Consider the following 14,434-nt stretch of genomic DNA (forward strand, 5'->3'; position numbering starts at 1 on the left):
CCCAGCCGCCGCCACCGCTGCCGCCGCCGAGCTCCGCCGCCGCCGAGCACCATGGGAGACGCTGGGAGCGAGCGCAGCAAAGCGCCCAGCCTGCCGCCTCGCTGTCCCTGCGGCTTCTGGGGGTAAGTGCCCGGCCGGGTGGGGGCGGGGGCCGGGGGCGCGGACGCCAGGGCTGCCTGGGCAGGCCTCGGGGCCTGGCATGCCGGAACCCTGGAGGCTGGGCCCAGTCCGGGCCTACGGGGAGGGGGTGGGGGTCGCGTTCCGGGGAGGGATGCCGGGTGGGGAGCTGGGGTGGGCAGAGAAGGCCCTTCCGGGGGTGCGTTACCACCCTTTGGGACCCGCCAGCCTGAAGCTCGGGCCCACGGGGGCCTCCCGGGCCACGGGTGAGGGGGGCAGGGCGGCGGAGAGGGATGAGGGGGCGGCGTTGACCGCTCCAGGAGGAGCAGGGGTGCCCCTTTCCTGGGCGTGTGGAAGCCAGCCCTTCCTCCCTCCCGGGGCTTGAGTTGGTGCCCAGGCATTAGGAGGGTATTTCCTCTGACTTTTTCACCTCCCCTCCTCCCCGTCCTCCGGAGACTTGCATCATCACTTCCTAGATTATATCCCAGTGCCCCATTTGCTTTTAGGAAGCTATTCTCACGTCACCCGTTTGTAAAAACCGAGGCCAGAACTAGGCTGGGGTAAAGTTATAAGACTGTTAGAGGTCTCACCTTTATGTAAAACACGTTTCAGGAGATTTGTAAAATTCCCTTGTCAAAAAGGAAGAAGAAAACCACACAAAACCTGAAGTCAGCCTGGATTGGGGAATATGAGATCCAGTTTCCTCAATTGGTTCTCAAATTCCCCTCTTTCTCAATTTAAGTAAAATGATAAAATGTTCACAGTGGATAGCGTATATTGTTTGGCCATCATGTGTTAGGGCGGAAAAAAAAGTGAGGTGGGAAATCAGCTCCCTCTTCCTCCCCCCGTTACAGTTTAAATTCTCGTGGTAACACTTTAAGCTTCGTGGATTGCCACCTAACAGGTGCCTCCATCGTACCACATGACTGTAGTTCTGCAGTAAGAAAGCTGGAGACTTTAAAGGCCGGCTTTTGTGATTTGAGTCCTTTTTATCTTTTATCGTTTTGTTTTAGTTTTATTTTTTGAAAGATTCAGTATATTTGGAGACACAGAGGCAGGAAGGAAGATTGTTTCTGGTGAGGACATCTTGGGAAGAAGTATGGAAGTAGTTTCCCTTTGCTATCTCCCATATTGTAGGAATGGTTAACAGAAATTAAGGGTAATTTTGGGAGTGCAGAGAAAGATTAGAAAGTGGATCTTAATGTGGACTTCTGTGGAAGCTGTTGTATCTCAAGGTTATGACAAAGAAGTGGATTTTCATTTTCTCATTTTTCTGACTTTCTCGAAAATTTCCCTGTGGAAGGATATTAGTCAAAAGAAGTTATAGCATATGTAAAGTCCTAAAAATGTGAAAATATTTCTATTCTTCCCTTCATTTTTATTTGAAAATAATTGGTTTGCCTGTGAAGTGCTTTCATGGACTGTCTAATTCCCACAACAATCTTGCGGGTAGGAACCATTATCTCATTATTAAATGGGGAAACTGAGGCTTAGGGTGGATAATTTGCCCCTTCACACAGGAAGTGTAGGGTGGAGCTGGTGAGCTCTTTAGAGTGTTTAGTACCATCATGTTTATGACATCAGTCTGCTGCCCTGGAAAAATCTTGTGTCACAAGCCTCAGATTGTAACTTATTATAAGACATGTGTCCTGAAGAAAGTTGCTGCGAGTGGCAGCTAATGCTCAGGATGTATCAGGTCTCTCTCCTGGCAACGTGTTTATGTCCTTCGGACTATTATCATGAATGGAATCTTTATTGAAAGACTTACATCAAGGCTTAGAGATTAAGAAAATGGCCGGGCGCGGTGGCTCACGCCTGTAATCCCAGCTCTCAGGGAGGCAGGGGCGGGAGGATAGCTTGAGCCCAGGAGTTCGAGACCTGCCTGGGTAATACAGCGAGACCCCGTTCTCCACAAAAAGGAAAAAAAGAGATTAAGAAAATGGAATAGCCTTTTACATTTATTTATTTATTTTTGAGACGGAGTCCTGCTCTGTTGCCCAGGCTGGAGTGCAATGGCGTGATCTTGGTTCACTGCAGCCTGCACCTCCCGGGTTCAAGCAATTCTCCTGCCTCAATCTCCCAAGTAGCTGGTACTACAGGTGCACACCACCATGCCCAGCTAATTTTTGTATTTTTTAGGAGAGATGAAATTTCGCCATCTTGGCTAAGGTGGTCTCAAACTCCTTACCTCAGGTGATCTGCCTGCCTTGGACTCCCAAAGTGCTGGGATTACAGGTGTGAGTCACTTCACCCGGCCAATTTTACACATTTTAAATAATGATGATGATTATCATTATTAATGACTGTAGGCCAAACGAAAGGACAAAGTAGGAGGATCACTTGAGCCCAGGAGTTTGAGACCAACCTGAGCAACAGCAAGATGTTGTCTCTAAAAGAGTTTTAAATTATCCGGGTGTGTTTGTGCATACCTGTGGACCAACCTACTTGAGAGGCTGAGGCAGGAGGATCACTTGAGCCCAGGAATTTGAGGCTACAGTGAACCATGATTGCGTCACTTGCTTTCCAGCCTGGGTGACAGAGTGAAACCGTGTCTTGAAAAAGTAAATCAGTAAACGATATGATTGTAAATAATGAGTGACTGTAAATAATAAATAGTAAATCATTTTTCTGTGATAGGGTAATGTAGAAAGTTTCAGAGGTCTTTTGTTTATAACAGGCATGAGCCACCACGTCCAGCCAGCCTTTTACCTTTAGCTGGTAGGGTTCTGATAATGCCCAGAGAGTTTGGTGGCAGTAGATAGGAAAAGTTACGCTAATGTTGTACTTGACCTGTAAGCAACCAGGGCTTCTTTTTAGATCCTTTCTCTCTGATACTTTTTATGAACTGCAATTTACCTAGCAGGAGTAGTGACCACAAAACTAATATTTTTATGGTGAAAAGTGTTCTTTTTGGTGCAATGTTTTAACCTTTCCTAAGGACTTTTGTATACAATTATGTAGTTTGTATTTTATACCAAAGCATAACAAAATTGCTGCCTTGTTTCCATCGTATCATAACCGACTTTGAACGTTTCCCTTACTGCATGGACCACATTCATATTATGTTCACTGAGTAAACTTAGAATATATTTAACAAATATTTGAATGCCTGTGATATAATGGTGGGCAAGGAGGTGCTGGCCCCATACTCTGGGTCAGGGGGCACAGGGAAGTAAACTGACAGTTGCAATACATTTTACAGGTGCTGTATGGGAGGGGCACCTACCCTAGCTGGGGCGGAGGTAGAGGAAGGTAGCCTGGAGAAAGTGACACTTTTGCCTAGACCCGCAGGAAGGGTAGAAGGAGAGTATGGAAACAAATATTCCTTTCAGGCAGTGGGACTAACATAGGTGAAGGCCGGGATGTGAGTGAGAGCACTACGCATTTGAGGAACAGGTTTGTTGGGTCTGTTGGTAGATGGTGAAGAGGGATCACAATCTAGAGATAAGGCTGGGGGATTGAGAGGAATTGGTGATACAGGGCCCTCATAGGTAATGCTGAGGACTTTGGACTTTTATCCTGAGTGCAGTGAGGAGCTACTCAAGAACTTTGATCAGGGAGTGATGTATATCTTTAATGTGAAAGATTATTGGTTGTCCTTGAGAGTACCCTGGGGGTGTGGGTATGATTCTGTGTGTCTGTATGAATGTGATGTATGTGTTTTCGTGGAATGTTGCCAAGTCCAGATTTGCCATGGTTGTGGCATGAGCCAGTGTAATGGCTGGGGAGAATAGAGAGCCATTCAGGAGGTATCTTTTGCCTTTTCCCTTCATGAAAATAAAGGTGAATATGTTCTAAAAAATTTTGTGTAGCATTGCACTCCTTGGAAGCTCTAGGTCTAAAGTCAGCTAGCCAGGGCCCACACCCAGCCCTTTGCTGAGGAGCCTCTCAGCAGAATGTTCTGGCACCGGCAGACTAACAGCAGTTCCTTGAGGATTGCTGCTCTTTCCAGTGACTCAGGCTGCAGGATTTGCTGCCCAGCATTGTCCAGTCAGGACACTAATCAGTAGGGCTTGGTTGAATAGGAGAGCTTTAACTGCATTCTCTTGTGAAAATGCAGTTAAAGAATGCCAAGAGGAGTGTACAATTCAAATGCATTAGTGCTTGTAACAGTTGGTTTCCAGTTCTCTCCCTCTTGGCTTGTATTGTGTAATTGTGTACAGGTAATTAAGTTATTTTATAGAGACCATCTCCACTGGGAAACTTTGCTACCATGGAAATTATTGAATATTAACCAGTTGATAATGAAGTTGATAATAACGTTGCAAGTTGTTTATATTACATATATATATTTTTTTGTTTTGTTTTTTTGAGAGGGAGTTTCACTCTCGTTGCCCAGGCTGGAGTGCAATGGCGCGATCTCGGCTCACCGCAACCTCTGCCTCCCGAATTCAAGTGATTCTACTGCTTCAGCCTCCCGAGTAGCTGGGATTACAGGCATGTGCCACCACACCCAGCTAATTTTGTTTTTAGTAGAGTTGGAGGAGGCTGTTCTCGAACTCCCGACCTCAGGTGATCTGCCCCCCTCGGCCTCCCAAAGTGCTGGGATTACAGGCGTGAGCCACCACTTGTAGCCAGTATATATATTAACATCATATTTTTAGGATTAAAACAAATTTTTCCCTGAGACATGGACTTAAAACTTTCAGTGAAATATGAACATTTTCTTGGCTCATTTTAGGCATTCAGTACTCAGGCAAAAAACGTATTTGTTGATAATTGTCGTATCTGAAATGAAATAGTCAATTAGTACATTTTCTTTAGTTGAAATATGCAGATACATGAAAACACTTAAACTGTGCAGATATAACTGGTATTTGTTGAAGCTGCATTTTAAATTATTTAGACATTTAAAAAGTGCTGAGGCATGTAGATTCCTCACAAATACGCAGATCTAGACTATTACAGAAAAGATAGGAGGAAAAATAAGTATAAGAATATAGTATGTGTATTATAGGATAACAGGGTAATTAGGATGGAAGACGGAAGTGTTTTCTAATTTTATTTAAGTACAGAAATATAATTACTATTGATATTTTGCTTTTATAATTGGAGATAATCTCATAATGACATACGGAAACCTTGGGAATGACTATTTTGTAAATAAGCTTAAAGTGTAGTAGACGTAAGCATTCAGTCTGGTATTTAGGAAATAATGCAATAGTTAAATATGGGGCTTATTAGGTAAACTATTCATTGTTTTGATTTTAAAAAAGAAGCTCTTCTAGCAAGTCATGACAAACATATCACATGGGTTCATTTTCTTTAGGGAAATAGATTTTGTTACTATTTCATTTTTATAATCATGTCTGTTGAAGCATTTTGCCTACAGACTATATTGGCTGGATATGAGATGTACTTTAAGATAGGGATGGGTAGAGATAAGGATAGGGGTAATCTCCTAAAATAAATTTCATTTCTGAAATCGCTACTAGTAGAAAGTTGATTGAAAACATTAACAGGATTTGTTTTATTCCACCTTATTTTTGGCAATCATAAGATACTGACTAGTTTAGAATCAATACATATATTTTTTCCCTTTGAGCCTAACCTTAGTGAACTGCTGTAGAACATCAACTCTGTCACTGTCTAAATTATCTAGCTAGTGTGCTTGGCTCCTCACAGTGTGTGGACTTCACATTCATTTTGCCTCTTCAGTCTCAGTCTCACAATTGTAACATGTTGCCACACTTCAGCCAGCTTAACCTGGGCGTTCAAGATCATGTGAACACAGTATGAATCACTAATCAGTAGAATGTTCATTCCATTGATGTCACTACTTATCCCTTGATTATAAAACCCCCTTAAGCATTCTCTTAAAAAACAAAAAAGCTTGCTTGTGGAGTTTTACTTTGCATCTTTGAGTATTGTGTGCCTCTGAAGATAAAACATGATTTAAGTTAAGTATTCATTGTCAGTTCATTTATCTACTTGCCCTATTTTCCTGATTACATTTGGGGGATTCAGAAAATAGGAAATTTGTCCCTTTGATGTGATGGAACACAGGGAAATAATTTTTTTTTCTTTTTTAATTTAAACAAACATAGTCATTTTTCTGTTGGTTTGAGGCAATAGCTTTTTAGAGTTAGGTCCAGTTAGCATATGGCTCTTTTGGTTTTATCATCTTCTCTTCTCCATTTTCCATCTCCCACTCTTCCCCTCCCTTCCAAAATGGAAGAGAATTCTAAACTTTAAATCATACTGAACAGTTTTGACTGAGAATCTCTTTATAGTCCTTAATGGGATCAAAATTAACATTAGTTTTCACAAATCAACCTTTCCTTGCTCTAAAAATCAGAGAACTAAGAATCGTTTGAAAAGAATGAAGTCCTTAAAAGAAACCAAAATAGTATATAAAAGATTATTTATTTAGAACAGAATACTTAGACAGTGAGAACTAATATCATTTGGATTTTTTATTAGGTCATAGGGAGGTTCTATCCATGCAAAGTGATGTAATATTTTGAATTCCTGCAATAATCATAGATCAAAATTGAGGTTAAATATTCTTATTTTCTTTTTCACGCAGGCCTGGGACTAGCAGGGCTGCATGACTTTGTGGCTGAGGCTGGAAGCAGAGCCTATCAAAGTTCCTTCCCCTGCAAAAAAAAAAAAGAATAAAAGCAATTCTTTTCTGTTTTTGAAGAAAGGTTAAGGTCGATATCTTAGCAAAACTACTTGAAGGAAGTGATTGGTCTTGACCCAGCACTTGCAATGCAATGCTTGCAAAATCGTTCAGATTCTGGTTTTTTGGATTTCGTGGGACTTTGTGTCAGAGTGGTTTTCAAAAGAGGGCCTTCATTCCAACTGTGGGGATGACACTGATGTTACTCAGTTTTTCTAGGGTTTGGGAGGAACAGTGATCCTGCTCTGGACTGGGTCCCTGTGTAACAAGATTACATTGCTGAGTGAGATATTTAAACATAAGACATTTCCTGTGTCATATGCAGAAAAGGAGGTTGAGGAATTTTGTTTAAAGTGTCTTGGCCGGGTGCTGTGGCTCATGGCTGTAATCCCAGCACTTTGCCAGGCCGAGGCGGGAGGATCACTTGAGGTCAGGAGTTTGAGACCAGACTGAACAACATGGTGAAACCCTGTCTGTACCAAAAATAAAAAAATTAACTGAGCGTGGTGGCACGCACCTGTAGTCTCAGCTGCTTGGGAGGCTGAGGCAGGAGAATCGCTTGAATCCAGGAGGTGGAGGTTGTAGTGAGCTGAGATCGTGCCACTGTACTCCAGTCTGGGCAACAGAGTAAGACTCTGTCTCAAAAAAAAAAAAAAGGTGTCTACTAGTCAGAATCTAAAACTGTATTCTAGAATGGCACTGCCCAATATGGTAGCCATTAGCTATAAGTAGCAGTTTAAATTCAGATTAAAGTTAAAAAATTTAGTTCCTCAGTCACTGTAGCTACTTTTAAGTACTCACTAGCTCAGTAACTAGTGATTACCCTATTGAGGAACACAGATATAGAACATTTTCATCCTTCAAGAAAGTTATGTTGGACAGCCTGTTTTCTTGTGGGCTCTCTAGATCCCTTTTTTCCTTACATTCTGAACATGAGGCACTTAGCTAATTTAGCTCTAATTTTCTTTCCAGCCATAACATAGTTTATTTCCACTGGGAGAAGCAATGCTATTGTTAATCCAGAGTACTGGGAAGTGCTCCTTTGGTTAGGAATGGGAATTAAAATTTCAGTAATGGGAATTAAAATGTAGTCTGTAATTTGAACCTTTTTTGAAGTGTTACTTTTGAGTCAGCCATTTTAGCTCTTTTAGCACTGTTAAACTGGCAGCCTGCATGGCTTATACAGGGAGGTGTTGGTCTAACAATCATTTTCTTTTGGTTCAAAGAATTTTGAAGCTACTCACCTTTTAGAAAGTTGATAGGTTGTAGATAGGCTCTAGTTAGCTTTTATGACTTTTGTGGAGGAAAAATATTTGTTTTCACAAATGTAAATCTCATGGCGGCTTTTTATATGTGATTAGGGATAAGTGGATTGGATTTTCTGGTAAATTCAGGTTACTATATATAGAGAAAGGTGGGGTGTATTGGAATTTCCAGCAGTAATGGGCAAAACCAAACTGATCTGTGATGCACCAGTCTAATAGAATGGCATAGGTGAATGAAAATGCATGTCATCCATGAGGCTGAGGGACAGAGCTGCTAACAGTGCCGGGTACCTGAAGTGACTACAGCTATTAACTCAAGGAGGGATGATGTACTAGCTAACTACATCTGTTCATTTAGCTGTACCAGATGTCCCATATCATAGGCAAGTTCGAGTTTATTAGGGTAGAACAATGTCCTAGGAGAGGTCTTTGATGCTGCTTGCTACCACTCTGGCCTTGGATGGAAGAGGAGGGCCAAGCCACACCAGAGCATTCTGTTTCCAGGTGTGAATAAGCTCTAGTTAGCTTTATTGAAGCTTTAGTAACTACCTGGTAGAGTGAGGCTGGTGATGTACTTAGGACCTTTTTGGGAGTGTCTTTTTTCATTTATTTCTGCTGAAGTGGAGTGGTGTGGAGTAACAGCTGTTGATGTCTTATCTGCTTCTTGGACTCTTACACACTGATAAGTTGAAGTGCATTTGCATAAAATAATCACAATTATAGCCACACTTCCTGGAAGGGGAAGCATTCTGACCATTCAAGAATATCACAAATACTCTTCCCCTGGTCAGCTTCTTTGTCCAGGCACTTGATTTTATTCATTTATTTTTTACAGGAAAGTAAAAAAAATTTTCTGTGGCTTATGGTACCTAACTGGAAGAGTGGAGGCAGGAAGTTGGGTAACACAGAGTGGGTGGTGGACTTTGCTGTCATTTCTGTGCTTTGAAAACTTTTATCTATTTCAGATCATCATTTTTTAAAGGCAGCCCTTTCTAGGATGCTTTCGGCAGAAAAAATGGGCTGGCAAAATCATCTCCTGAAAAGATTTATGAATGAGATACATAAAGTACATTGAATAGTATAGTTATTCTTAAACTAGTCATAAGAGTATTAACTAGCAATAAATAATAAAAAATAAACCAGAGGTAGGAGAAGGTATGGTGATTTCAATGTGAATTGTTTTTGGATTTATGATTTCTTGGTTTCTGTGCCTAGGGAGGCGTGGATGGTGTTACTCTTTTCTTTTCTTTTTTTTTTTTGAGATGGAGTCTCACTCTGTTGCCCAGGCTGGAGTGCAGTGGTGCGATCTTGGCTCACTGCAACCTCCACCTCCCTGATTCAAGCCGATTTTCCTGCCTTAGCCTCCCTAGTAGCTGGGACTACAGGTACGCGCCACCACGTCTGACTAATTTCTTGCATTTTTAGTAGAGATGGGGTTTCACCGTGTTAGTCAGGGTGGTCTCGATCTCCTGACCTTATGATCTGCTTGCCTCTGCCTCCCAAAGTGCTGGGATTACAGGCGTGAGCCACCGCACCTGGCCTGGATGGTATTATTGGTTTTCTTCAGTTGTTGCTGAAATCTAAAAAACCAGGTTTTTCAAGTCTTTATGTGTTCATGTGTGAAACTTTGCCCGTACATATAAAATCTTTACATTGTTTGACTTTACTGCGTGCAGTTTAGTTTGCCTTTTCCTTTTAATATAACTTAAAGGTATTATCTTACCTTTACAAGTGGAGAACTGTTCTGTGGACTGATTAGCAGTGGATTTGAGCCTGTAAATAGCCACTGCACTCCAGCCTGGGTGACATAATGAGACTTTGTTGCTTAAAAAAAAAAAAAGGTGGAGGATGCCAGACTTGGTGGCTCACGCCTATAATCCCAGCACTTTGGTGGCTGAGGTGGGCAGATCACCTGAGGTCAGGAGTTCGAGACCAGCCTGGACAACATGGTAAAACCTCATCTCTACTAAAAATACAGAAATTAGCTGGGCTTAATGGCCTGCGCCTATAATCCTAGCTACTCGGGAAGCTGAGGCAGGAGAATCACTTGAATCAGGAGGTGGAGGTTACAGTGAGCCAGGATTGCACCACTGCACTCCTGGGCAATAGAGTGAGACTCTGGCTCAAAAAAATAAAATAAAAGTAAAATAAATGGAGGAATGTTTTTGTATATTGACCCACAAAAATATTTGCACGTAGGAACTTTTAATTTTTTTATTGATTTGGGAGGACATGTTCATGTCGTCTCTGAGGCCTGAGTTCCCTGTTTCTGTGGATCAGTCACTGTTAACTAGCTCACCCTGTTCCCCCAACCCCATCCATGCTGTAGCACTTCGAATATGTGCTTAAACCATGCATTTTATTTGTAAGGCTAATCTTCTTCAGGGAATATTGAGCAGGATCTATTAAGGAACAGTTGCTTTGACTTAAAAAGTCTTTGCAAATGACAGATAAAATCTTGAGTGACAATGTGTGGAGTACTACACTCTTGTATAGTAGAATCTCTTTAGGGGAATCTCAAAAATCCTGATCTTTGGAAGTGTATGTCCCTACAGACTGCATTTTCTTACCCTTGGTTTTAAACTTTCTAGGATTATATATTGTAATCTGATAGTTGAAAGCCACCAAATTTACATGAGTAGTTTTCATTCTAAATAAACTAGAATTTTACATTGTGTGTGTTTTTGGTTGGAGTTAGGGACAGGAAGAATAGACTGTTGGGTTTGTGTTTAAAGTTGCGGTGCAGTAAAGTCGTTGGACAGAGATCTATTTAAGACTACAGATTTGGAGGTGAGTTAGAAGGGAAAGAACACAGAAGGTGGTCAGAGGCGAAGACTGGGGCAAGGGGGATGAGGATGGGGACACATGGAAGACAGTAGAATGGTGGGATTATAATTGGGAATGAAGTAGCTTTGTGGCCACCATCGTTTAGTCAATCTGTGAGAGGTGGTCTCATCTGTAAGGCTAGAGTAATTAATGTGAAAAGGTGGTGGTTAGGGTTAATGAAATGTTCTGTCTTTTCTTGAAGTGTGGTATGTGAGTCCCCTGGGACCTTACAGGAAAGTGCTAATGATCACAGGATGACAGCTGAGATACAGATTCCAAACTAAAGTTTAGTGGAAATAGCAGCAGCTTTCAGCAAAATTGGTGTTCCATCATGTTAGAACCCCATGGGCTCTTCTGCTAAGACCATAGGTACCTTCTTAGCCAGTTAAAGAAAAATGCTGCATTGTTTCTCTTTGCAGCAGGCCATGGAGACTCGACCTACCTTTCTTTTATTGAAATTGCCACAACCTGTTAATTCCATTGCTTGGGAATGATTTTTCTTCTCCCCTTTCCCCCCCCATGCCTGGTGAGGCATTGAACAGTCTTGCCCATCGTCTATTTAACTTGCTGTTCTTAGAAAAACAACTCATACAAGCCCTTCTCTTTTAAAACATTTTACAGTGAATACATATGGGGAAGTTATATTAGATCTTGAATAATGTAGCAGTAGTACTTCCTGGGGAATAGGATCTTTTCTTATTTGCTGAGAGGCTGATGAAGGGCCCCCTCTCTCGTCTATTCCAACCTCCTCCAAAACTCCGAAGATGAAGGGCATACTGATCTCTTATCTCCAGAAAACCAACTGAGCTAAGTGGCTAGGCATGGGTTTTGGAATCAAAGATCTGGATTGGAATCAAAGATGTGAGTTTACCTCTCTGTATCTTTATCTTTAAAAAAATAATATCTTAGAGTTGGCTTTGAGATTTAGTGAGCTCTGATGCCTGTCAAGCCCTTGCCACAGAGCCTGGTCATGGTAATTACATTCATTAAAGGCCAGCTTCCCAACTTGAAAGAAGGAGCGTTGATGGCAGATTAGTAAATACAGAACTATCTTGCCTTATATGGGCAGTTTGCATTTATAGTGATCTCCAGACTGATGCCACTTCATTAATTGGTGAAGTTTCTGACCAACCTTTGGCCATTTTCCAGAGCCAGTCCTTTTTCCAGCAAGTGTTAAGCACTCTATCTTGTGTCTTGAGCTATACTAGGCAAGGGATACCTTGGTCTGGCTTCTGCCTAAGAAAGCTCACAGTCTAGAAGGGAAGGTGGATCAATAAACTGACAAAACACTGTTAGAAAAGTGCTCTGGGAGATCACTGAGTATTGTGAGAAGAACACTAATGGGCAGCTTATCTACATGGGAACTGAGGGTGGCCAGGAGAGCTTCTCATGAGTTGGGCTTGAGCTAGGTATGAAAGATGAGCAGAAGTTAACCACATGAAGATGGTAAGGAGGGGATTTCTAGGCAGAGGGAACAGCTTGTACAGAGAGGCACAGAGGAATGGGGAAGTGTGCTGAATTAAGAGAATTGCAAACACAGCTCAGTATGTTAGCTGCAGGGTATGGCAGGAGGCAAGAGAAACCTAGGGAGATGAGCAGGGGCCAGGTATGAAGATACTTCATTGCTGTACTGTTGAACTTAAGGATCAGGAAGCAGCTGGGAAGCATTTAAAGATTTTAAGCATGGATAACAGATGATATTTATAATATATTTCAAAAAAGTTAATGTGGAGGATGCATTGGAGTGTATAGGCAGAGAGACCAGTTAGAGCAATGAAATCTTTTTGAACCGTGGATCCCTTTGGCAACCTGGTGAAGTCTGTGGACCCCTTCTGAGAATAATGCATAAAATAAAACACCCGTGATTTCAAAGGAAACCAGTTAGCCCATGGACCGTGGGAGCCTGTGGACCCTAGATAAAGTAACCCTGAAGAATGCAGCAGCGGGGTGCTGAGAATAATTGTAGGCTGGCAGTGGGGAATGAAGAGGGGGCTTAAATATAAGAGCAGCGACAGATTGGATGGTGGGGAGTGGTGGTAAAGGAGAAGAGAAGCAGCAGGGTCTGACGTGGACTGCAGATGGAAGATGATGTCAGTCACTTGTGGTGGGTATAGAAGTTCATTCACTTACAAACTGTAGATATGAAAGGTCATTTGTGAATTCATCTATTCCCAAATACAAAGTGAAATTGGAGAAGCGACCAGTAGTGCCCTCTGTCAGTGGTACGCATTGTTTTGTTCAGTAGGAGAAAGTTTATACTTCGGAAGTTCTTAAGTTGAAGTGATTCAGTGAATCTGTACTAGAAGATGATAAGTGGGTGGTGAGAGAGATGATTTGTTTTAGACAGGTTAAGTTTACTTTCTGGCGAATTATAGACAGCTTAAGACAGTTTCTTGCTTTGCTTTTCTGTTTTCTTTTTTCTTCCCTTCCCCTCTCCCCTCAACAGGGTCTCGCTCTGTTGCCCAGGAGGCTAGAGTGCAGTGACAGGATCATAGCTCACTGCAACCTCGAACTCCTGGGCTTAAGTGATCCTCCTGCCTGAGCCTCTGAAGTAGCTAGGACTACAGGTGCATGCCACCACACCTGGCAAACTTTAAAGTTTTGTTTTTTTTTTTTTTTGTAGAGATGGGTGTCTCTCTATGTTGCTCAAACTGGTTTTGAACCTCTGGCATCAAGTGATCCTCCCGTCTTGGCCTCCCAAAACATTGGGACAGGCATGATCCCACTACTGATGAGCACAGGAGTTTTGACCTGCTCCATTTCTAACCTGGGCCAGTTCACTCCTCCTTTGGCAACCTGGTGGTCCTTTGTTCATGGGAGGTAGCCATATTGATGCTGAATTTAGTGTGGACATCTGATCAGCATAATGCAGTACTGCCCAGAACTCCTGGGCTCAAGCAATCCACCTCAGCCTCCCAAGTAGCTGGGACTACAGGCATGCTACCATTGTATCTTTTTTTTAATGTGAATTTTTTACTGAAGTATAACATAAATAATGAAAAATACGTGAATCTTCAGTGTATAGCTAAATGAATTTTCTACAAAGTGAATATGCCTGTGTAACCAGAAATAGCTAACAAGAAATAGCATTTCCGGCCCCCAAGAATCCCTCTTCCTATCCTCTTCCGGTAACTACTCCCTTCTTCTGTCAAGGGTAATCACTATCCCAACTTGTACCATCACAGATTACTTAAAATTTTTTTTCTTCTTAGATTTTTTCTACTTTTTAATTGAAGTATGACTTAGTTTACTGTAAACATTTCAAGTGTGTACTTTAGTAGATTAAAAAAATAGACTTCACAGCTGGGTGTGGTGACTCACACCTGTAATCCTAGCACTTTGAGGTCAGGAGTTAGAGACCAGCCTGGCCAACATAGTGAAACCTTGTCTCTACTAAAAAGTACAAAAATTAGCTGGGCGTGGTGGCGCATGTGTGTGGTCCCAGCTACTTGGGAGGCTGAGGCAGGAGAATCACTTGAACCTGGGAGGTAGAGGCTGCAGTGAGCCGAGATCGTGCCACTGTACTTCCAGCCTGGGCGACAGAGTGAGACACCGTCTCAAAAAAAAAAAAAAAAAAAAAAAAAAAAACTTTATTTTTTAA

General features: G+C 42.0%; 1 protein-coding gene across 4 annotated transcripts in view; it reads left to right on the plus strand.

Annotated features, from left to right (window-relative positions):
* ZFAND3 (zinc finger AN1-type containing 3) overlaps nt 1-14,434 on the plus strand; it is a 342,184-nt gene that overhangs the window by 206 nt on the left and 327,544 nt on the right. For all 4 annotated transcript variants that reach the window (XM_017870149.1, XM_017870151.1, XM_017870150.1 and 1 more), the window contains exon 2: nt 1-122. In XM_017870149.1, coding sequence (XP_017725638.1) covers nt 52-122 — 71 coding nt within the window. In that variant the 5' untranslated portion in view covers nt 1-51. The remainder of the gene's footprint in view (nt 123-14,434) is intronic.

The sequence above is a fragment of the Rhinopithecus bieti genome, unplaced genomic scaffold (assembly GCF_001698545.2).
Source record: "Rhinopithecus bieti isolate Rb0 unplaced genomic scaffold, ASM169854v2 scaffold_4553, whole genome shotgun sequence".
In the NCBI taxonomy this organism is placed as follows: domain Eukaryota; kingdom Metazoa; phylum Chordata; class Mammalia; order Primates; family Cercopithecidae; genus Rhinopithecus; species Rhinopithecus bieti.